General features: G+C 43.3%; 6 protein-coding genes across 8 annotated transcripts; 3 read left to right on the forward strand and 3 right to left on the reverse strand.

Moving 5' to 3' along the window:
* Positions 1-2,662: 2,662 nt before the first annotated feature.
* Positions 2,663-4,149, reverse strand: LOC108043073 (uridine diphosphate glucose pyrophosphatase NUDT14). The gene is made up of 2 exons (XM_017121617.2): positions 3,680-4,149; positions 2,663-3,147 (listed from the first exon to the last, which is right to left on the reverse strand). The coding sequence occupies exons 1-2, from the start codon at positions 4,081-4,083 to the stop codon at positions 2,913-2,915; spliced, it is 639 nt and encodes a 212-aa protein (XP_016977106.1). The 5' UTR covers positions 4,084-4,149; the 3' UTR covers positions 2,663-2,912.
* A 160-nt stretch (positions 4,150-4,309) lies between these two features.
* Positions 4,310-5,160, reverse strand: LOC108043074 (uridine diphosphate glucose pyrophosphatase NUDT14). The gene has a single exon (XM_017121618.1). It carries the CDS (start codon positions 5,117-5,119, stop codon positions 4,403-4,405), a length of 717 nt encoding a protein of 238 aa, XP_016977107.1. The 5' UTR covers positions 5,120-5,160; the 3' UTR covers positions 4,310-4,402.
* Positions 5,161-5,507: 347 nt separating this feature from the next.
* LOC108043079 (pyruvate dehydrogenase E1 component subunit beta, mitochondrial) lies at positions 5,508-9,182 on the forward strand. 2 transcript variants are annotated; one of them, XM_017121625.1, is made up of 6 exons: positions 5,508-5,597; positions 5,669-5,909; positions 6,684-6,845; positions 7,768-8,179; positions 8,240-8,359; positions 8,716-9,182. In XM_017121625.1, the coding sequence occupies exons 2-6, from the start codon at positions 5,718-5,720 to the stop codon at positions 8,925-8,927; spliced, it is 1,098 nt and encodes a 365-aa protein (XP_016977114.1). In that variant the 5' UTR covers positions 5,508-5,597; positions 5,669-5,717; the 3' UTR covers positions 8,928-9,182. The 2 variants fall into 2 exon arrangements, with proteins under 2 accessions (XP_016977114.1, XP_016977115.1); XM_017121626.1 differs by lacking the exons at positions 7,768-8,179; positions 8,240-8,359; positions 8,716-9,182 and adding an exon at positions 7,112-7,639.
* Positions 9,183-9,368: 186 nt separating this feature from the next.
* Positions 9,369-11,548, forward strand: LOC108043078 (beclin 1-associated autophagy-related key regulator). Its single transcript, XM_017121624.2, has 3 exons — positions 9,369-9,774; positions 9,846-10,897; positions 11,106-11,548. Exons 1-3 carry the CDS (start codon positions 9,470-9,472, stop codon positions 11,258-11,260), a joined length of 1,512 nt encoding a protein of 503 aa, XP_016977113.2. The 5' UTR covers positions 9,369-9,469; the 3' UTR covers positions 11,261-11,548.
* On the reverse strand, positions 11,534-16,341 carry LOC108043077 (yemanuclein). Its single transcript, XM_017121623.2, has 6 exons — positions 15,464-16,341; positions 15,185-15,406; positions 14,023-14,860; positions 13,704-13,851; positions 13,407-13,646; positions 11,534-13,349 (listed from the first exon to the last, which is right to left on the reverse strand). Exons 1-6 carry the CDS (start codon positions 15,701-15,703, stop codon positions 12,020-12,022), a joined length of 3,018 nt encoding a protein of 1,005 aa, XP_016977112.1. The 5' UTR covers positions 15,704-16,341; the 3' UTR covers positions 11,534-12,019.
* Positions 16,342-17,262: 921 nt separating this feature from the next.
* On the forward strand, positions 17,263-23,190 carry LOC108043075 (choline transporter-like 2). 2 transcript variants are annotated; one of them, XM_017121619.2, is made up of 4 exons: positions 17,263-17,388; positions 17,658-17,929; positions 20,106-20,444; positions 20,704-23,190. In XM_017121619.2, exons 3-4 carry the CDS (start codon positions 20,121-20,123, stop codon positions 22,774-22,776), a joined length of 2,397 nt encoding a protein of 798 aa, XP_016977108.2. In that variant the 5' UTR covers positions 17,263-17,388; positions 17,658-17,929; positions 20,106-20,120; the 3' UTR covers positions 22,777-23,190. The 2 variants fall into 2 exon arrangements, with proteins under 2 accessions (XP_016977108.2, XP_016977109.2); XM_017121620.2 differs by having other exon boundaries at positions 17,352-17,398.
* Positions 23,191-23,386: the final 196 nt, after the last annotated feature.

Genomic DNA, 23,386 nt, shown 5'->3' on the forward strand with positions numbered 1-23,386 from the left:
AGGAAACTTGATTAGGAGAAAAAGAAATTGACAGAATAAATGAATACGCCTAACAAAACATTATTTCTACATTCTATTCTTGTTGGGGTAAAGTCTAAACTCATGTTGTAAAACAGTAAAACAGATTCTTATGGTTTATGGAAGCTATAGATTTTTGCCAATTTATTTTATGGAAAAAGTTCTCAAATACTTCTCAGTATTAGTTCATTTATTCAATTATTTTTCTAAAAGCCAACGTGCCAAGCGAAGAACCCAGATTAATGTAAAATATAATGAAATCGAAAGAAAACTGATATTATTTTTCTGCGTGGAAAGGCAAAAAGGCAATCAGTTGGCTCCGTTGGCTTCGATTTGCACCTTGGGGAGCAACAGCGACCATTTCAAATGGGAGCAGGTGACAGGCGACAGATCGGTTTCAGTGTGATGAGGAAGCAACTCCAACGGCAGCAGCAATAAATGCAACCGCAATAAGATGCTGCTGCGAAACTGTCGCCAGACAAATCAAACGAAATCGGTCTGGAATACGCACTGCCATTAAATTAACGCAAAAGAAAACCGCTTTCATTCATTAGAGGTTTCAAGGGAACAGTAACCACAATCAATTCATGTTTTTCACTGCTCTCACAATTAAATTATTGCAATTGCGTGAAAGGGTATTTGTTTAAGTATTTTCTTATTACTTTAAAATTTAAAACAAAAATATTGAACAAAAATGTGACCTTGTTATACATTATTTTTTAATGTAAGAAGAATGTTTAAAATGAATCAAAGTCATACATTCATTATAATAGCTTTTTTTTAAACCCATTTTCTTCATAGCCCATAAACTGTGAAACTCCTTTACCATTCAGAAAACTACTTTGCCACAGTTTGAAAGCCACTGCTTCCTTGACAAATCCCTCTTGTCGACATTACACCTGATCCACGTGGAACTCCCCCAACTCATTTGCATCCTTGAGTCCCTGAGGGGCCTCCTGGACAGCCTGGTCGTCCGCCAACATATGCAAATTAAATATAATTTCAACACTCGCATTTTTGTTGACTCTGCTGCCGACGGCTCCTCCGCCTCGGGTCCATAATTTACATGAGGTTAACACGCAAGCGAACAGCAGACAACAACAAAGAACCGGCCTTGATTATCAGCGGCAAATCGAATGCACGCACATGTGAGTGGTGCGAGGGGGTTTGGGACCAAGGGATCTTGGAGCAGGGACAGGGGATCTGGGGCAGGAGTATGGGCATCCGCCGAAAAGGAAGTCAAGTTTGAAAAGGCTGAAAGAAATTCTATTACAATGTTGAAATATTGCCAAATCATGGCTTTGGGGTAAATAAATTTCCACGCCACCACTCGCCATGACCGCTGAACCTGGATGGATGGAAATGGAGGATGAATCGGAAAACTACAGGATGGATAGATGCAGGTACACATAAAACTATTTGATGAAAAACAAAGTTTTACTTAACCATTTTTTGCAGCTATTAGTAAACTGTACTAAAAAGTACTTAGATCTTTATAATACAAATTCAAGATAAAACTATTTTAAATAGCAATATTTACAGCTATTTTTTTAGTAATAATGGGTACTACAAAAATTCTAAATTTTATAAATATTCAACTATTTTATAGTTTTCCAATTATATATATGATTGAAATAAAATTAAAACAAGAGAGAACGCTATAGTCGGGTGCCCCGACTATCAGATACCCGTTACTCAGGTAAAGCGAGTGCGAGGGAGATGGAGATAGAAACTTTGATCACGCATAACTTTTTAACGAATGGTCCGATTTGAAAAATGTCTTCTACATTTCGATAGGTATTAATAAACACAACAAAACTGCATTTTTACTTTTCCGAAATATTTAAATTTTTAAAATCGTATATAAGCGATTGTGGGCGTTAAAGGGGGCGTGGCACCTTTTTGAAACAAACTTGCGCTGCGTAGGAACTTCTAGAATCTGCATGCAAAATGCCAATCTTCTAGCTTTTATAGTTTCCGAGATCTCAGCGTTCATACGGACAGACAGACAGACAGACAGACGGACAGACAGACGGACAGACGGACAGACGGACATGGCTATATCGACTCGGCTAGTGACCCTGATCAAGAATATATATACTTTATAGGGTCGGAAACGCTTCCTTCTAGCTGTTACATACTTTTGCACGAATACAATATACCCTTTTACTCTACGAGTAACGGGTATAAATAGTGAAATGGTAGAGCGACCGGAATAAGATGTATCATACTAAAATATAATGTGCATTTTAAAATTAAGTAAAGATAAGGAAAGATTTACAGAATGTATGACCCCCAAAAATTATATTTCTTTCTCTGTGATCAGGAGTACCGGGAGCGGGCATGGAAGCTAAAGTCCCTGGCCGTGTATAAATAAGTAACCTGATCCCAGCAACACGCTGCCTGACAGGGGCCCAAAAACGGCACACAGCTTCGGTTTGGATGGTTCGGGATTGGGATGGGATGGGGTCCCAGGTCCCATCGCATCGGATCGGATGGGATCGGAGAAAAGCGGAACCCGTTTGGAGCTTCTGCAGCAGCAGCGTCTTGCGGCATTTTGATTTATAGGCGATTTATGCACTTGGCTGCCGCGGTGGGAGTGGAAATGGAAGTGGCAGTGGAAGTGGGAGACGTCTTGACCGAATTCATGAGCGGACACCTGGCCAGGGTTTATTACATATTACAAAGTACATATCATAAGGTAAGCCTCGACAGGCACGGGAATTTTGGTATTATCGTATGCGCTAGGCGCACTCACAATGTTCTCGGTTGGAAAGCATTCGAATTCGTGTTGGCTAATATGAGTTAGTAAGGCACCGCTGCTGATGCGGACGCATCCTATCATTTTATCACGGCCGCCGCTTATCTCGGTGAATCAACAGCAATGTTTGCCACTAGGCGCTGGCACATGGTGCCCTGTTGGCGAAGAACCACATCAGCCCCATGAGGCAGCTGGGCGGGCTGTTGTTCACCGCTCCCTGCTGGATCATCCGCTTCGCCTCCTCCAGGGACAGCTCCACCACCTCGATTATCTCGTCCTCAACGCCGCCGCCACTGGTGGCCTTGTCCGCATCGGTTACCTCGCAATAGTACATGATTTGCTTGGCACCGGATGAGCCAACGCCAGATCTGAGAGTAATAAAAAGTTATTAGTAGAATATATATTTCTATCTAAATCATAAGAAACAAAAATATATAGTAAGTATTTTTAACTTTTATCATGTTATGTAAGCCTACCTAATCAGATTTACTATGTGTAATTTTTATAGATGCTTATCTTAAATTCAACTTCTTTAATTTTGCCTATTTCTCCGACTAAAGTAATTCATTAACGGTCTATAAAGCAAACCCTTTTTACTTATTTAAAAATTTATTAGAGTCTAACAAAGTTGTTGAATCAGTTGTTAAGGAAGTAGTTGAAAAATCAATTAAGTAGCTCACAAAATATTCTATTGTTAAGTCTTGTTCATTAGTTAGTTAAAAGTGTTTTAGGACTTCCATTTCAATATTTTAAAGATTTAAATAAAATAGAAGTAAATAATTCTTGACGAGTATTAAAAAATAAAACAGGCTAAAACGGCCGAAAATGTATAGTACCTATTAATTGTTTTTCAAAATCTTAAATTATGAGATCCTTTGTTTACAATGTTGACCTTCTTACCGGTAGACCATGACCTCCTCTATGCGCTCCACCGGGACGTCGTAGCCACACTCCTCCACCACCTCCTCCCGGGCTATCTCCACCCAGCTCTTGGACTTGTCCACGATCCCTGCACACAGTTCCAAGGTGACCCCGATAGCAGGCGGATACTCCTTAAGGTCAACCTTGTCGAAGCTGCCCTGCGCACTGGAGATGATCCCATGGTAGACAGCAGGTCGGAACTGGCGCACCAGCACCAGCTTCTGGCGCGACGTGTTGTACAGAATGATGGCCACGCTATCGTGGACTTTTAGAAGGTCCCAGTTCTTCTCCACGCCATTCTGGACGTAGTACAGCCGGAAGGGTTTCACGTAGGGCGAATCCTCGGGCAGCGGGCCCAACCAGATCTTGGATACGTTCTCCATGCTGAATAGTCGGTCGTGGGGCACAAAAACACGGCAGTGGCACTAGCATCAGCTGACTGTGAAAGCTCCAACCGGCGATGGGGAATCAAAATCAAATAATAGCTTTTTATTTCAAAGAAGCTTTTTTGACGTTTATAGCCAGGCAGCAAGTGGTAACACATTTTAAATTTAAAATGTTCGTTATACCATACTACTATTAAAAAAGTATAAAAAACAAAAAAAAAACTCATCGACAAACCATATTAATATTTTACTTTGATTCGTACAGAGTTTAACAACATTTAAAGTTTGAGATAAATCATCGTAATTAAAGGAACCACTAGGAAACCTTGGGGGCCTTGTACAGAAAGAACCACAGTAATCCCATCAGACAGGAGGGGCCGCCGTTGGTAACAGCACCAGCTTCGACCAGCTTATTTGACTCCTCCACAGGCATCTCAACCACCTGGATTTCCTCGTCATCCACTCCACCTCCTTCTGAAACCTTTTGACCATCGCACACCTCGCAGTAAAACAATGTCATGGCACTACTAGATGTTCCAATACCCGATCTGTAATCTAATACACGCTCCAAGGACTTCGTGGGCACCTCATATCCGCACTCCTCCAGCACTTCCTCCTTGGCGATTTCCGCCAAGCTTTTGTCCTTGTCCACGGCGCCCCCGCAAAGTTCCAAGGTTATTCCAATATCAGGGGGAAACTTCTCCAGATCAGCTTCTCCTTTGGACATTTCCACATTTTGACCAGAATAAATTCCCTGGTAAACCGCTCCCCTGAATTGACGCACAAATATCAATTTCTTCCGGGATATGTTGTACAACAGAACCACCACACCATCCATAGTTTTTATAATGTCCGCATGTTTTTCCACATCATTTTCTATATAGTGTAGGCGTCCTGGTTTTATCCATTTGGAGTCCTTGGGTAGAGGTCCAAAGAAAATCCGCGATATACAGCTCAGGGAGTTCTTAAAACTCGTTTTGGCAGACGAAGTGGAACTCCAGGAACGACGAATACTTCCAAGAATTCCAAACATGATTTGTTTGTTCGAAACTCATTTTGAAACGTAAAAAATAAATCGTGAATGATTTTGCAAGGGTAATGTGAATCATTAAAATTTTGGGCAATATAGTTTTTACTGCACTCTTATGTTTTGAAAAAATAAATTAAATATTTAAATATTTGTATTGAAGAGTACATTTTGGTCTAATTTTCCTGGAGTATATTTTTTTCAGAACTGAACTTATTTTGAGGCTATATTTTAATTAAGTTTGTTTTGCAATTTTTATAAATAAAGAAGCAAAGGTTTATTGGAAGAGAAGTATCATTCAGGGTAAGACATATTGTTAAATAAAAATTAATATTTAAAAATGGTGCAGACTTAAAAAAATATACATTTCCAAGTGTGACCACAGATGGTTTAGTATGTTTAAGAGCTGAACGGTAGTATATTTTCCTCGCACAACATTGTTCACACCACACATTTTCACATCCAAATTTCGGGACGGAAGTCGGTGCGTAAAGCCATAATAGCCTATTTAAGTTAGATAATAGCTCTCAAAACCCCGTAAAACCGCTTCTGCAGCTGGATACGAAACCGATAGCCCCATAGGAAACCGAACCACGAGACAACGATGCTCCGATCCCGACTGATTCAGGCGGCCAGCTCCGCCCAGCGGGCGTTCTCCACCAGCCAGAAGGCGCTGGCGGCCAAGCAGATGACCGTGCGGGATGCCCTAAACAGTGCTTTGGATGACGAGTTGGCCCGCGACGACCGGGTCTTTATCCTCGGCGAGGAGGTGGCCCAGTACGATGGTGCCTACAAGGTAAGACTGGCGGTATCATTAGACCCGTCCCCTGATTACGTAAACACCACCAGGCGGTTGCGCTGACAGCTGATGCAGGCGGATAGGATGGGGAAAAACGGAGGTCTGAGGGGTGATATATGCGTGCTATATGTAACTACTGATAATGGTTCGGAATAGGACGGCTCGAATCTGAATGCGTGATCGAAATTGGCAAGGTCACGCAGAGTGTGTGTGATTGTCTGCTGATAATACGTGATTGCCCCATAAAGTCACGATTTGTTTACCCATTTGTAAGAAGTTTAGGTGCCGGCATATGTATATTTTTAGCGAATCTGCCTTTATACTGGATTACTTTTATTATTTTAATTTTCGTTTTTACAACTTAGAGAAATTTGTATGCTATTTGCTTTTACTGGCCTTGGGATTTAGAAACCAGTCTTTAATTCACTTACTAATTATTCTTTATTTATAAAGTAAAATAATCAGCAAATTTGAAATTAAATAATCTTTAAACATAAGATTAACCGAAAATTCATTCATTACATCCAAATGGTCATTTATTATGTCTAGATACAATCTATTTATTTTTTGTCAAATAACGTTTTTCCTTGCATAAATAAACAAGGTTTATGAAATCGTAAGTTGTCAAAATATTTGTTATATCCTTGGGGACATAATACCTATGATTAACAAAAGAAGAAGAGATCTTCATAGAAAAAGACATCCCCTTCATATTCCATTGAATAACTAAATTCTTTTACACCTCAATTAATTTCTTTCTTTCCGTTTCAGATATCCCGTGGACTGTGGAAAAAGTACGGCGACAAGCGCGTCATCGACACGCCAATCACAGAGATGGGCTTTGCCGGCATCGCCGTTGGAGCCGCCATGGCTGGTCTGCGTCCCGTTTGCGAGTTTATGACCTGGAACTTTTCCATGCAGGCCATCGATCACGTAAGTTCCTTCATCCTTTTCCTCAGAACCTTTCTCCGCACTCCAGCAGTAGGCTAACCACTCATATTATCTCATTGCCAAAAAAAAGTGAGAAAGACACGAAAATCCAATCCAAATGCCCCACAACTCCACTATCTAGTTAACAGACCAATTCAAGTGCAAGATCAGACCGCGGCGCTTAATGGGATAATATGGGTGGATTAGCTCCTGCCCCAGCATAGATCGGACCTCACTAATCCCCACCCATATTATCCGATTATGTGCAGGCAAAAATGGTTAATGGTGTTAGGCCGCCAGTCGGGGATCGCCCTTTGCCACTGAGCCGCATAATTGAAAGTCCTCGTTCCACCTGGCTCAACGAGATTAACGACATCTTGCACAGAGATCACGTGGGCGAGGTTATTGCCCCGCCCATGGACAAAAGCAAGCCGGACAAGATGGAGGCGGCTCGTCTCATTGTGATCCGTCGGCGCAAGATGAAGAAGCACAAGCTAAAGAAGCTGCGCCGCAAGATGAAGTTCGAGTGGGCCAAGGTGCGCCAACGCCGCGAGATGCGCAAGGAGAAGGCATTTCAGGGCAAGCTAATGGCCCAGATCAAGCAGGCGGAGGCCTTCAGCGCAGAGCAGCACGTGGCCGAGATCCTAAGGCAGGCCAATGAGACGCCATTGCCGCGGTTCTGGAAAGGACGCCGCCTGCCAGCATTTATCATTAAGCAGAAACTAGGCATTAAGTGAAGACCGAGACGGAAGTAGAGCAGTGTTTAACCAATAAAGTGCGACTTGTATTAACTTGAATTGGCGAGATTGCAGTTAGAGGGAGGATTTAATAATGACCATTTTTAACTTTGAACTATCATCATTTTATTCCTTGTAATACAGTCATGGTTTTTCATAAAATATTCTTTTATAATACCCCGCATTAGATCATTAACTCGGCGGCCAAGACCTTCTATATGTCCGCGGGTGCCGTGAACGTGCCAATTGTGTTTCGAGGTCCCAATGGAGCTGCATCCGGAGTGGCCGCCCAGCACTCGCAGTGCTTCGCCGCGTGGTACGCCCACTGCCCCGGTCTGAAGGTCATCTCGCCCTACGACTCGGAGGATGCCCGTGGCCTGCTGAAGGCTGCCATCCGCGATCCTGATCCAGTGGTATTCCTGGAGAACGAGCTGGTCTATGGCACCGCTTTCCCCGTAGCCGACAATGTGGCCGACAAGGACTTCGTGGTGCCCATCGGCAAGGCGAAGATCATGCGGCCGGGCAAGGATATTACCCTTGTGGCGCATTCCAAGGCGGTGGAGACATCGCTGCTGGCGGCCGCCGAGCTGGCCAAGAAGGGTATGATCTGCTGTTGCTTCAAATAATAGGGAAAAAAGCTAATTTTTTCTCACTATTCAGGCATTGAGGCCGAGGTCATTAACCTGCGTTCCATTCGTCCCCTGGACACGGCGACCATCTTCGCTTCCGTTCGAAAGACCCACCACCTGGTCACCGTGGAAAACGGCTGGCCTCAGCATGGTAAGTGATAAGAAAATATCAGTTAAAACATTGGTAATTAAAATGATTTAATATAAGGCTGTCACAGAAATCTCTAACAATTCAAAATCACTTTAAAATCATATCCTGATATCTAAGAAACTATTATTTATAGTTTATTTATAGCTTTATTTTGAGCTATATTTAAAATTAAACATTTAACATAATGGATTAGTTTCTCTTTATTTCTGTGAATCAATCATTGGATTAATTTACTAATGATTGGTAGTAATTATATTACATTGCTTCAGGTCTGATTGCTATTACATCCCGAATATTGTTTTTTGCTTTTTCCCTTACAAATATATTTTCTACATGATAATTTTGTATTCTTGTAGGTGTTGGAGCTGAGATCTGCGCCCGCATTATGGAAGACCAGACCTTCTTCGAGTTGGACGCCCCCGTCTGGCGCTGTGCCGGTGTGGATGTGCCCATGCCCTACGCCAAGACGCTGGAGGCGCACGCCCTGCCCCGTGTGCAGGATGTGGTGGATGCGACCCTTAAGGTTCTGGGCGGTAAGGTGGGCAAGGCCGTGGCCGCCGCCAAGTAGGGATCCACATCCAGCCGCACGATCAGTACCCCATGCTAATTAAATTTACTGTCCTCTTCGAAACGCTGCCTCTGGTCTAACCGAGCTGCCCTCCAAAATAGTGCACCGAACTGGAATCCGAAAACCGGAAATTGAATGTCTTGGAAATTAAACAGCACCCACCATGTCTACTGTTTCTTTTTCAGACGTTCTAGTTTAATTATTTGGTTATAGAAATCTCTTGTGAAAATAAACGAAAACATTTAAATACGCTAATCATGTGTGTCGTCTATTTGGTTTAAGATAAAGCCAAAAAAAGTTTATTTCAAAATAAATAGCATGTAAGTTAATATCCTTAAAGAATTATTGGACTTACAGTTAATGTATATTTTTATAGTAGTAAATAAAAAATCGTCGCAGCCCTGGAATCCCCCCGCTTTCCAGCACTGCCCCTCACCCACACTACCGTGAGCGTTACCCAACACTGACGAAATCTACGCAGAGAAAAAGTGAATTTCTACGGAAACAATAACAATAGATATAAATGCGATGCTCTTGCTGTAATGGCAAGTAGCTCCAGCTCCGACGAAAGCTGCAAGGCGCCCGATAACTTCCGCATTTCCACGGACTCCACAAATGGCGAGGAAGAAGAGGCTAGCGATGTCGCAGGATACACAACAAAGCGTAGGCCATTGGCAAAGGAGCTGCTGAAGAATGCGAGCGAAAAGGATGCGGGAGCCACCGCGGGGATGGGTGCCCATCAAATGCGGTGCCCACTGTGCCACAGCTGCAGCGCCAGCCGATTCCACTGTCGCAATTGCGTCAGAAACGGAAACATTACTCACAGTCAGGCGGAAAGGCCCGAAAGGTTTGCTACCAACCACCGAGCACCTTATCGGAAAAACACTTGTAATCTTGATCGATCTTTCTATATTTTAGTCTGACAGAGAAGCAACAGCGTTATATTACCCTGCAGGCGGGTCTTAAAACCTTCAGCACGCGCTATGAACGCCTCATCGAGCAGCACCGCTCCAACGAGGATCGCCTGATGGCCATCAAGGCCAAGCGGAAGCAACTGGAGCTTCTTCAACAACTAATCTCTAGCACGGGACAAAAATTGCGCGTCCTGGGCGAACGGCGCGATGAACTGCGACGGGCCAATGCCGAGAAGCGAAAGAACCTGCCCAAATACCCGGACAAGGTCAAAATGCTCGAGGATTACGTGCTGGACAGAGTGGAGAAGATAGAGAAACTAAGGGAGACCCACCTGGGATTGCTGGACAGCATCAAGCAGGCTGCACGAAGGGGCATCCAGCAACTGGTCACCTATATATTTCCTATTGCCGAAGTGGTTCTCAAGGAGGAACAGCAGCGGCGAGCAAGCGTGGAGCGTAGCGAGGAGGCGGAAACCATTGCAGCACTGGCCGATGCCAAGAACACCTCGTACATACGCGGTAAATGGGTTTTCCATGGCAGTGGGATCAGTGAGGTCCAGTATAGGATAGTGGGTCCTTCGCTTCCCGCCAACGGTGACTACACCGCTTACCTAGACTGGCTGGCAGACAACAAGGATGATGTTCCGAAGGCCACGGCCAACGAGATTACGCCGAGTCGTTTTGAGGCCTACCGTATTGTGGGCGCTCTTACCTACACGGCGCAGCTGACGCAGTTGCTCAGCTTCTACCTTAACGTGCGGCTGCCGCACAAGATCGCCTACGGAGACTTTTGCCGCAAGCTGCTTAACGAGGAGCAGTTCCGGCGTAAGATTTCGAGGCTGAACTCGAACATTATGTATCTGGCCTACACGCAGCAAGTCAAGTTGCGCGCTCTAAACGAACATCACACACTAGAGAACTTGCTGGCAATCCTGGATCTAGAGCGCAGCGATCTGGGGCGCTTTGGCCATTTGGACGTCACGAACGCGCCGCTCATGAAATCAGTGGATTCCCTACTAATCGGCATCGAAACGGCCACGGAATCGGAGTCTGAGGGTGAGTTGGTCCAACCAAAAAAACTGCATTAATGCCTTGGTAATATATATACAGTAATTTAAGTAGAAATCTCTAATTGTAAGCTTATATTTCCTAAGTATAATTAAGATATATTCTATTATATTTTTTTTTATTATATGTTGTATAAGCCACAATAACCCTTTTTAAACAGAAATAGAATCCAATAACCTTCTTTAATCATTTTCAGATGAAAACTCCCTGCGTATGGACTGGGAAGCTGTGCCTAGTCTCACTCCGCAGCCGGAAATGGCGGATCCCAATCTGATGCCAGCGGCCAACCAGCAGTCCACCATCGCCTTCGTGCGCATGGCGGCCACATCGGTTCTGCGCTGGATCAAATGATTCAAGCGCGCCCTCCCAATCCTCCGGCAATTTCATCATCAGGCACGTGTGTTATCTTTTACAAATTAGGCTAAGTGATTGTTTCTATGACAGCGTGTCGGAGCTGGTCGGCTGTCGCTGATTTTAGCATTATCTTTCGGTTTACAGAACTAATTTTTTATCGATTCTGTATACATTATCTGCTGTGTAAAGAAGGACCTCCTTTAATTTACTTTTATTACATAACTTAATTCGCCTTTATTTAATAAAAATGGTTCTCTATAAATAAATATATATATATAAATTTGCTTTATTAATGTTTGCAAAGTACACTGACTTAGTAGGTAAACGACTCAATGAAAAAACAAAAATTAAACTGGTGCAAATGATTGGAAGGCAGACACAGCTGCGAATGAAACCTACCTAGAACCAGCCCTAGAATCTAAGTTAAGAATCGCAAGGGAGCGAGCTGAGTGACCCTAGCTAAATGAACTTTGTGGGCAGTTGTTGCGTGGGCGGGTGAGCAGCTCCTGTGGTGGTCATCACCTCGTCGGCAGCGCTGGGTTGCGGCAGGCTGGGCTTAACAAATACTTGTGGCAGTGTGTTGGCAGGAGCTCCCACCTGGGCGGCTGACACGGACACGGATCCGTTTGCCAGCAGGTCGTAGCGCGGCGAGGCGTGGCTCATCGTCGAGAGAACTATGGCGGCGGCCATCGCCTCTGGGTTGTAAAAGGCCGTCACTGCAGCCGGCAATGGCTGCTGTGCGACCGGACCCGATTGTCATTGGCGCGAGGGCGTATTTGGTGCAGAGGATCCCATTCCTCCGCTTGATCCCTTGACGGAGGTTGGTGAGAAGGCAGAATGCATCTGCTTCTCGAACTCCTTCAGATTCTTCATTATATGCGCTTTGGAGGTGAGATCATATACGGGTGCAATAGATCTGGAGCTGTTGTAGATATACATGTTATTCGCATTGAAGCCAAGAGATCCATTTGCCTGGCCCACGGCTCCTAAGGAGGATCTTCCTTTGTTCTGAGTCTTATTCTTGGCTTTTGGCTGGACTTTCCGTTGGGGCTTCGAGGCAGGAAACACTCCCACGATCTCCACGCCATCCGATTCGCTGCTGCTCTCCCTGCCGACCGGCGTAGTCTGGGCAGCCTTGGAGGTGGATGTGATGACGGTAGTGGTGGCAGCCAGCTGCTTGGACGTCTGTAATATTTCGCTGGGACATTGGTAGTCATCCAAATTGATCACATGTGGCGAGGGGCGCGCTCCCACGATCACTTTGGCCTGGCCGTCGATGGGATGCGGGCTGGGATTCCCGCTCGCAGCCAGGGTGGCCGCTGTAATCAGATTGTAGAAGTTACTTCTGCTGTTAAGGTCCATTTTTCGGTTGGGCGATGCCAGATCCAGAACCGTACTAGCGGCTGCCACGGCAGCAGCATTTAGGGCGGCTGCCTGGGCCGAAGTGCTTGGCATGGAGAGCAGCGTATCCAGATGGGGCAGGTGGTTGTTGTTAATGCTAGTGGCTGGAACACTGACTGCCGCCGTAGCAGCCGGCGCCAGCTGGAATTGCGGGTGCGGTAGAAGTTGCGGCTGTTGTGGTAACTGCTTGGCCACCTTTTTCTTTGGAGGCTTGTTGGACTGCTTGGGCATCTCCATCAGCTTGCGCTTTAGGCTGTTGGAGGAGGCACTTGTAGCTGAGTCCGTGTCGGAGTTTCCACGAGATCGGGGCTCCTCCACTGTCTTTAGATAGCTGCTTGCCTGCGGAATTTGTTCAGAGGCAGGAACAGCTACAACGGGTTTCGGAGATGCGGACACTGCTGGCGCTTTTGACTTTTCCTTGGCCTTCTGCCTGGCGTTCTTGTATCGGGATATTTCCCGCTGCAGTTCATCCAAGCGCATCCAGCCGGAAGGCCACAGATCCACCACCTTCTCCTTGAGATAACAGTTAATGAACTCCTCCATTGTGTCTTTACGCTTGGCCAAAAAGGGGAAGGATGGCCAGCGCGCCTGGTAAACGTCGTAAAGCAGCTGGCGCAAATCACTGGTCCATTGGAATTTCTTGCGTGGCATCTTTGGGGGCAATTCCGAATTCACATCCGCCGCTCTGAAAAGGATTAACAAAAGTTAAAGGATTTAACCATTTTTGCAATCATTATCTTACGCCTGTTCCGCAAAAGTGCGTAGTTCCGTTTCATAATTGGCTATCGCTTTGGGCATAACAACCGCTACAGCCCGCCGCAGTTTCTCCAGCACAATAGTGGACTTCTTTTTTTCTTCCTTTGCGCGCACTTGCTTTCCCTTGCGCAGCATGTAGTACTTAGGAAGCTGCAACTGGTATTCGATGTGGGAAAAAACCATGTTGCGCTCGTTTCGATCAATGCATAGCACCGCCTCGTAAACCCTGGATAAGATTAAAGGATTACAGGGCTATTATTATGTAATAATTGTTGCAACTTACCGAAGCAGCAGGGGAGTGAGCTTGGCATCTAGGTTAAACTTCTTTCCGCACATGTCTCGACTTCTAACATCTTCTTTGAAGTTGTTGACTGCAGCCATAATATCCGAATCCAGCGTGGTGGGTAGCAGAGTGTCGGCGGTGCGAAGATCTTGAAGATATTATAATCATATGTATGTAAATAACTTTAAAGGAAATGACTTAAATGGCTGCTATCTTTGAAAAACAACAAGATAATAATAATAAGATAAACAAAAAAGGTATGTTCTTATTCTATTAAATTTTCCGAAATGATGTATTAGTTTTAATTTTAGTAACTTACTTTCCTGTCCTTCTTTGCCTTGTTGGCCGGCCTGTTTCTCAGCCCTGCCTTGATCCGTGCCCGATTCCATATCGCTGTTGTCGGGGCTGGACATGTCCGAGGAGATGCACTTTAGCTCGCCGTTGACAATGCCCTTGACAGCTGCCGTGCCGCTCTGCGACTTAAGAAAGTTGTCCCGCTTGGCTTTGAGCATGTCCTTGACAGTTGTCGTTTTGACCACCTTCTTCAGAGCTTGAGCCTGGGCCTGAGCCTCAGTCTGGGGCTGAGGCAAGGCCTGAAACTGGGTTTGTGATTGAATCTGGGACTGAACCTGTCCCAGCTGTTCTTCCGTATCCGAAATCTCTACAATATTAGGTCGTGGCGAACTAGACGATGAGGAGGTGGTGATCGGCTTAACCGGTGGCTTCTTGCTGCCTGTGGTAGAACTGGAGCTTTGCTTGGTTCTGCTTGTAACGATGACCTTCGGCCGCTTAGCTAGATGATTGTCCTTAAACTTGCTGCTGGATTTTGCAGTGGCAGCAGAGTCCTCATCATCAAGGCTTTCGCTCTCGGAGTTGTCCTCTGAATCGCTTTCGTCCTCCTCTTCATCGTCCTCCGAATCACTGTCCTCCTCTCCTTCGTTGTCATCATCGTTTTCATCGTCATCGTCGGATGACGAAGATGAGCTTTCCGAGCTGGACGAGACCATGCGCTTGCGTGATCGCTCAGGCATTTTGATGATGGCATCAGTTCGCGTGGTGTAGGACTTCTTGGTCAGGTTCTTGAACTCTAGGGCTCCGCAGTTGATGTAGAAGCCGCCCTCAAGGGTCTCCGCCTCTTCCGGGATAATTTCATCATACTAGAAAGGGGAGAAGAGATAAAAGTGAAAGGTAAATTATCCTAATCACTTTTTGAAAGATCATTAAATCCTAAAAGGAATTGTCTTCAGACACATATAACACGAGCATAAGGCATCAGAAGTTTTATCTTTTTAAAATCTTAAATGACTTTTTTCTTATAATGGAAATATTATAAAATCAATACGGTTATTCATTGTGCTTTCCACACTATGCAATGATTCGTAATATATCACCACCATCTAAATTTATAAAATTAGGTCACAAATGCGTTTGCTATTATTATTATTAGGTCACAAATATCTTTTGTCGAGTATAATACGTACTGCTTCCGTGTTGTCGATGAAGGAGTCCGACTCATCGTAGCCCATTCCAATATCCCGATAGTCATTCTTTTTACTTTTGCCCCTGCCGGTGGCATAGGAGTTGCCATACTTGGCCTCCAGCTCCTTTGCGATCCGTGCCACATCGTCATCGTTGTCGGCAAATGGATCTGTGCCAGTGGAACCGTTGCAAGTGGTCACCTGCTTCAACTTTTTGGCCTTTTTCTGTGGGTAAGGGACTTTTAGATGGGATTCCCTTTACAGATTAATTCTCTCACTCACCTTCTCCAAGTACAAAAGACGGGAGTAGTTAAACTCGGGATACTTGTTTGAATCGGTCTCAAACAGATCGAGCTTGATGCGGATGCACTTGGCGGTCTTGTTGGTGGGTTTGGAGCTAGTAGATCCGGCGGAAAGAGGAGTATCTGGCTCCAGGATGTTGCTACCAAAACGCGAGAAGCCCACATCGCCCTGAAAGATCGAGGTGAGGGTGACGCGCTTGTGCTCGCCCCCCCTCGACATTTCCGGCGGGCAGAGTTACGGATTATTGGGTTTATTCGAACCGAAGGGCCTTCCCGCCCTTTTTTTTTGAAGAGCCGCGTGTTCTGCTTTGTTCTCTCCCTCCGTTTCTCTCTCGCAGCCAAACAAAAACAACTGAGACGTCGGTGCTCCTCCACCTCCTGCTAACTCTTCTTCTTCTGGGGATGTCTGTTTTAGGTTTTCTGCACGTACACCAAGCAACCACTTAAAAACCGTGGCAATTTCACTTTTAGCTGCACTTAGTTGGCCCACCTAATATGTTTATCAACATAAACAAATAGAGGACCTGCGCCGATTGCACTTAAATCCGTCACTCTTTATGCGCCCGCTTTGCAGCTGCATCCGCCTACCACGGCCACGAATAATTGTCACTTTTCTGGGGGGAAAGAAAAAGTGGAAACTTTTTTTGGGGGGTTTCCGAATTGAAGAGCTCTACCGGCACGAAAACAACACAATCTGTACCGGCAGGACACCGAGATTACATTCACTTGATCGACGCGATTAGCGGAGATATTTAAACAATAGGGCGCTTGGCTTTTTGCACGGCTAAAAGCGGGATTCTTAAATTGTTTCTTATTAAAATCCGTCCTCAACGCTACATTCTCTCCTCTCCACCCCTCTCCTAAGATCCGACCCTGCTTTTGGCTTTCGCAGCCACGTTGCTCAGCACTGGTCGCGATTTTCGCAAATTACATGCAGACATTCACACTGTGCGCAGTAAAAGTTAAATTTATTTTATTTTTCCAAACTATATTTAATATTTTTTGATTACAATTCTTAACGTTTAAAAACATAACATTTTCACTTTCAAATTAAATAAATTTATAAACTTTCGATGTAGTTCTTTCTTATAAGAAATAGTAAGGAAAAGTCTTACAATAATGTCCTCGATAATATGATCGTAAATTAATTCATGGGATCAGCATTATATTTATTTTTAAGCATAGGAATTTTTAATAAAGTCTTGATACAGTTCATTTTTTTCCTATACAAATCATAATTAATTTAACACAGTGGTTGACTCTTGAATGTATGCACAGCTAATTTTAACTACTAAGTAAGTATGCATAAAAAAATAAATGATAATCCAAGTAAAAGGGTTGATAGCAATTTATTTTTTTAAAATTTTTTGTTACCGTACAAAGACGTATGACAAAAGGACTAACTATTGCTTTTTTATATACAAGTCGTGAATCCTTTCTTACTCTCTTATTGTTTTCCATATAAGAATATGAAGATTAGGTCTATACAAGAGAAGTATTGTATAGCAATCAAAATTATGTATTTTTGCTTATGTACTTGATTTTTTTGTCACTTGACAGGCATTTAAAAACTATTTCACTTATATACATATGTATGTATTTATTCTGTAGTGCTTCGTCAGTGAGAACGCACTATAACTAGCAAAAATCTGCAAACTAGCTAAGCCTAGCTTAAAAGCAGCCAACACTCAGCACCAGCTGCAATGCATCCCTGTGCAGTGAGCACATTCCACATACATTTCAGGTTTGTTTTGACCAAAACTCGACGTTATGCAACACTGCCCGGGCCAGCTGCTCGTTATTTGGGGCCGCGGTGGGGGGTTTTTTTGGTCTATTCAGTATTATTTCGTTTGTGGAGCTGTTTACTTCGCTACGTGGAAATCGAGTGCTCGCCGTTCAATTAACGTAAGTGCAAGTGAGTCGCAGTCGCAGTACGTGAGCTGGGGGTAATATGCGCCTGGCCCAGCAAAAAAGAGTTTGCATGCACAGAAATTCGGTCGAAACTGCAAGCTGTTATTATAACGGGAATGGCCAGTGCTTGTTATCGGTTAAAAACGATTAGGATTGTGCAATTAACAAAAGTGTGCCGTGCTGCTCTTTTCTTTTTTTTTCAAACCAATCCCCAAGTGGTACACACTCATACATTAATACTTATGCTGCCTATATGCTTGCAGCCCCCGTTTGAAGGTTTTATACATATATATTTATCCAATCCAACGAGTGCAAGTGACCGACGTCCAAAGAGCAACGTACGGAGCTCCGACAAAGGTTTCCCGCTTTTAGTGGTCCGGTGACTTTCGCCGGAGAAGCAACTCCGTTCCAGAAATCGAGCTCAACAAAAGGCCCCCACCCACACGAAAAGAGTGATGAGACAATAAAGGAACATAAAGAAGTAAAGGAAGCTAGCGAAGAGAAGAGTGGAGCTCCTTTGTCACATCTCTGGAAGGTGAGTAATACCCATCTCCCATTAGTATATTACTGGAGCCTTGTAGCTCCAAAACTACAAGAGAAATCGTTCAAATAGGAAACAAGAGACTATCATTCTGCGATAATAACTGGTAGTGCTTTTTTTTATCTTAGGTGACGCAGTCTAAGGTAATTACAGTGAACACATGATTCAGAGGCAGCATAGGGTGTTAATAGAGGGGTGGTCAAAAGAATTTACACATTTCTTATGAGTAAGTACGTGTAATTTGTGCAAATACTTTTGACCACCCCTGTATATACACATACAATGGGAATTTTAATTTTAAAACTAAGAAAAATCATACGATTTTATGTTTTTACAAAAAAACGTTTTAGAACTTTTTAAAATAAAGTTAACGCACTATATTAACATGACTAACCGATTTGCCAATGAAAAGATAGAATTATAATAACTGAGGGTTTAGGTTTTTTATTAGAACTTTAAAGCTTATATAAAAGAGAGTTCACTCTTCTGAGCGCTCACTTTATAAATGTTGAAATGATAAACCTCGAGACATTGAAATTCCCAAAAGCACATACCGAAATGGAGTTACAACAAACGACCTTGAAACATGTGACCTAAACTGCCTTGCCAGCCAAAATTGGTTTTCATTATTCCTATGAAACGCAGTGTTTGTTTTTGGAAATTCATCCATTAAAGGCAGCACCGCGTTTTCCATTTGAAATGGACAGAAGCCGCAAACAAAAATAAAGCGATACACATATAAACAACTGGCAGCAACAAGTGAGCGTACAAAATTTAATTTGCCTTTAATGCGTCATTATTGCCAATTTGTAACATGCTCGAACTGTGTTACGTTTTTTTTTTTTTTGATTTTTAGCATCCCCAACAAATTTGCATTGTTCACGATTCGTTATCAGAGATAAGAGACAAGGGAAGCTATTAAATGTATGATCATACATATATGTATATGTAGGGATAACCTTTTAATGACGAGTTCAATTTTTAAATAAGAATATATGTATGAATATGAGAAAATTAATTATATGACCACAAGTAAATTATATTTAAACAAGTTTAATTGTAATTAAAATACTTTCTTTTTAAAAGAAATAAAAAAGAAATAACTTGAAAGAGTAATATAATTATTTAAAAAACAATGAAGTAACTGAAAAGTTTTTTTTACACTCTTAAAGATAATAAATTGGTTTAGATTCATCCGAACTTGAAAAGCTTTGTCTTGTAATAAGACAACGTGGACATGCTTCATTAATTAATTAATTTCTTAATTTCCTTAAACAACATATACAAAGTGAGAGACAAAATAAACGATGTGTGTATGTGCTTATGTCTTTTTATTGGCGATACGTATAGTCTCAGTTAAATTTTTGTTTTGCCATGTGATAATGCAACATTTAAACAATATGTGGGAAAATTTAAATCCAAAAACATTGAAAAGTGAGTGATATTAGGCAATCTCCGGCGGCACCTCGAAAAAAGGTAGTTTGCGGTGAATATCGCAAGTGGTCACAGAATCATCAGAATTGAAGAAATCAAATTGCATTATTTAAAGGACTAATTTTCCCAGGTAACGCTGTCAAGTTTTTTTTTTCGATTTTTAAAAGCTGGTCAAAAGCCTCGATTTTCGCACAAAAATCCAAAACTTGACAGCATTCCTGTGTAATTTAGTAAAGATTTTGCAGGATCGTGTTCACCGACTTTGAAAATGGCAACTTTTCAGGAGAGCGTTTTAATGTTTTGGACACCCAAAACTCGAATACAAAACGAACTAACTTACCTACTGCCCATAAATTGGGAAGTTTTATTCGGAACAATCTAAAATTTTAACACAATGTTCTTAAAATATTGTGCATTCAGAAAAAATATGCAAAAAAAATGTAATACTGATCATTGAACGAACCTAGATAAGATCTAACCACATTTTAATGGTGACATTTTCAAGCGTACTTTACCCATTTACGAAATGAGTATATAACGTGCCGCGGGTAGGTGCCATCACCATCAACACGACCACCCAGCAGTATTCACTATATGTTTGCGGTTCATTTTTAAAACGATGACGCATCTACGGAAATAAATTACATGAACTACGCCTGACAGCCTAGACTCATTCCCTTGAGAAGACAACCATAGATAACAGTGTCTAATAAAACGATCGATTCTTCTTGGACAGTTTTAGTGAAGAGCGATGACGGAAAGCGTGGAACTGATGAACAAGTACGGCGAGCCACTCCGCTACGACCGAAACTTTACAGGACCGCGGCAGCGGGATCGCAGCTGCACCGATGTACCCTGTTTGCTGCTTTTCGCCCTCTTCCTGGCGGGATGGGGCTTCATTGCCCAATTCGCCATCAAGACAGGCGATCTCAACAAGCTTTTGGTACCAACAGACTCCTTCAACCGGAAATGTGGCATGGATTCCGGGGTGATAAACAAGCAGAACCTGTTCTTTTTCGACCTGAATCAGTGTATTGATCCCATTGTACCCCTCACGGGGTGTCCCACACCGCAGGTAAATCATGAATTAAAATTGGAATAACATCTTTACAATTCAAAGCATTTTATTCACGTAATACTTCCATTTATCAAAATAATTGATATATTACATGTCAATTGATATATGCATATAGTAATATATGAATCTACTTTACTAAACCTACAGGCTTTGATACTTTTCATACATACAATTTTAAATTTTGTATATATTTGCATAGATTCATAGTGAAAATAAATTTATTTTTATTTTTAAATACTACAAACTATTTCAACAGGTGTGCGTGGAAACCTGTCCGAGTCAGACGTTTGTCTGGGACACGATGAAGGACCAACTCAGCTTTGCGGAACTGCACAGTCTCCTAATCTGTCTTTCGGAGGAGCACAAGGCTCAGATTCGCACCAAAGAGGACATAGGGAATGCCATTAAGCTGAATCAATGTGCTCGCTGGTACATCAAGAGTGCACCATTCCTCAAGCGATGCCTCTTCGAGTTTTCGCAGGGAGTGTGTGATTTCATTCCGTCGTTCCTGCTGCAAGGAGGAAGATCACGCCGGGAACTTAACCTGGTTCCAGGGAATGCCACCTCGGAAGCACAACTGCAGGCTCAGGTCTTGGCTTTGAGCATGGCGGAGGCCCAGCCTCTAGTTGTTCCACAGGCGAATAACAAACAGAAGCCGGTGGAGGAGGAACCGATCATTCAGTGCAAACGCAGACTCAATGAGGCCGTCATTAAGGAGAAAATGATGCAGACGGACACGCGGCTAGCCAAGCTGGTGGGCAACATGGTAGCCCACTTCTACAATGGAACCCACGACGCCCAGCGTTTGGGGGAGGAAATTGTTGAGGATCTGGTCAACTCCTGGTCGATAGTCCTGGTGGCCTGCTTCTGCACTCTTGTCGCCTCACTGATATATATAGCTCTCATGCGCTGGCTCTCAGCTCCGATCCTGTGGTTTTCCATCTTTGGCGTCCTCATCGGCCTCCTGGCAGCCATCTACTACACCGTGGATCGGTACATCTTCTGGGAGAAGACTGCGACGGTGCCGATGCACGGCTTGAACCTGCATTCTACGGTTAAGAACGTTCTGCACAACAAGAGCACCTGGCTCTACCTGTCCATATTTCTTAGCGGGTGCTTCGTAGTTATCCTGCTACTGGTGATTGTGCTGAGGAAACGCATCCGTATAGCTATTGCTCTAACAAAGGAGGGCAGCAAGGCAGTGAGCAGTGTTATTAGCACAGTGTTCTTCCCCATTTTCTCCTGGATACTCTTTATGGCCGCAATTATTTTTGCTATTGGAGTAGGATTGTATCTGGGCTCAATTGGAGATAATTCGTTTAAAATGGTGCGTCAGTTGACAGAAAAGGGTGAAGTCACTACCGAGGACTGCGTCTGCGATGGTGCAGCCATCAACTATACAGTGGGTGCATCCTGTGATCCGAAAGTGTTTCAGCAGAATTGCTACACTCGTCAGACAGTGTTTTTTCAGCTATCACAGCGGGTAGCCTGCTCACAAACCACCTGCAGTTTTGACACGATTATCAATAAGCCTCTGATTAAATGGGCCATCTTCTACAACGTCTTCGGCTTTCTATGGCTGAGCTTCTTCATCTCCGCCTTCAGCTATATGGTGCTGGCTTCTACGTTCGCCCGGTGGTACTGGACCTTCAAAAAGCGCGATGTTCCGTACTTTACTCTTACTAGGGCATTCTGTCAAACCGCTTTCTATCACTTGGGCACTGTGGCCTTCGGATCGCTTATCCTTGCGATTGTCCGACTGATACGTCTGGTGCTGGAGTACATCCATGAGAAGCTGAAGAAGTATGACAATGCGGTGACACGGGCTATACTGTGCTGCATGCGATGCTTTTTCTGGCTGCTGGAGACCTTCCTTAAGTTCCTCAATCGGAACGCTTACATCATGTGCGCCATCCACGGCAAGAATTTCTGCAGCAGTGCCGCGGACTCGTTTAACCTGATTATGAGGAACTTCCTGCGTGTGGTGACGCTAGATCAGGTCACCGACTTTTTGTTCTTTTTGTCGAAACTGCTGCTAACCGCGGGAGCGGGTGTGTCCACCTACTACTTCCTTGACAATAATCCGGCCATTATTCAGCTACATTACAATGAGGTGCCCACCACGGTGGTAGTAATTGCCGCCTTTCTTATAACTAGCGTGTTCTTCGGTGTGTACTCGACGGCCGTGGACACACTGTTCCTGTGCTTCCTGGAGGACTGCGAGCGAAACGACGGCTCGCCGGAAAAGCCGTACTTTATGTCCAAACAGCTAATGAAGATCCTCGGAAAGAAGAACAACCTTCCGCCGCGCCAGCGTCGCGGGAAGTAGGAGATTACGACAGGAAATGGCAGTGCAAATTATCAGTTATTTATATTATTATTATATATATATATATATATATATGTATTTAATCTAACACGAAATCAAAAGGAGTTGTGAGCGATTGCTCAACGGGCTGCAATAGGGTTTGCATGCAATGCAGACTTCTTTGCCAATACTTTTAATCTTTAATTTAATGTATATAATACGCCAGTATCCATATGTAAAAGTTTTTTGTGCGGCTAGACGTGCGTTAGGACATGTGATAGGCGCGGACCATAAAGACCAAAAGCAATACAATGCAATAATATGCATAAAGAAACACAAACGAACATATCTCACATTCATAATGCTTAGGTTAACGATAAACATATATCAGTTTGATTATATTTTTTGAATTTAATAAAAATGAATTTCATTGAAGTCATACTTGCCTATTTTGTTTTTAATTTTAATTATACGTCCTTCCATTCAGCAAAAGCTCAAATCATTAAATAGACACTTTCGGTATTCATAAAGTAGTCGGCATTAAAGTCATTTAATTTCACGTAGCATTCTTTGAGTTCCATTTTTCATTTATAATTTTAATTAATTTAATTAAACAGAAAGTCTGATTTTG

This window comes from Drosophila rhopaloa, unplaced genomic scaffold, assembly GCF_018152115.1.
Source record: "Drosophila rhopaloa isolate 14029-0021.01 unplaced genomic scaffold, ASM1815211v1 contig_178, whole genome shotgun sequence".
Classification (NCBI taxonomy): domain Eukaryota; kingdom Metazoa; phylum Arthropoda; class Insecta; order Diptera; family Drosophilidae; genus Drosophila; species Drosophila rhopaloa.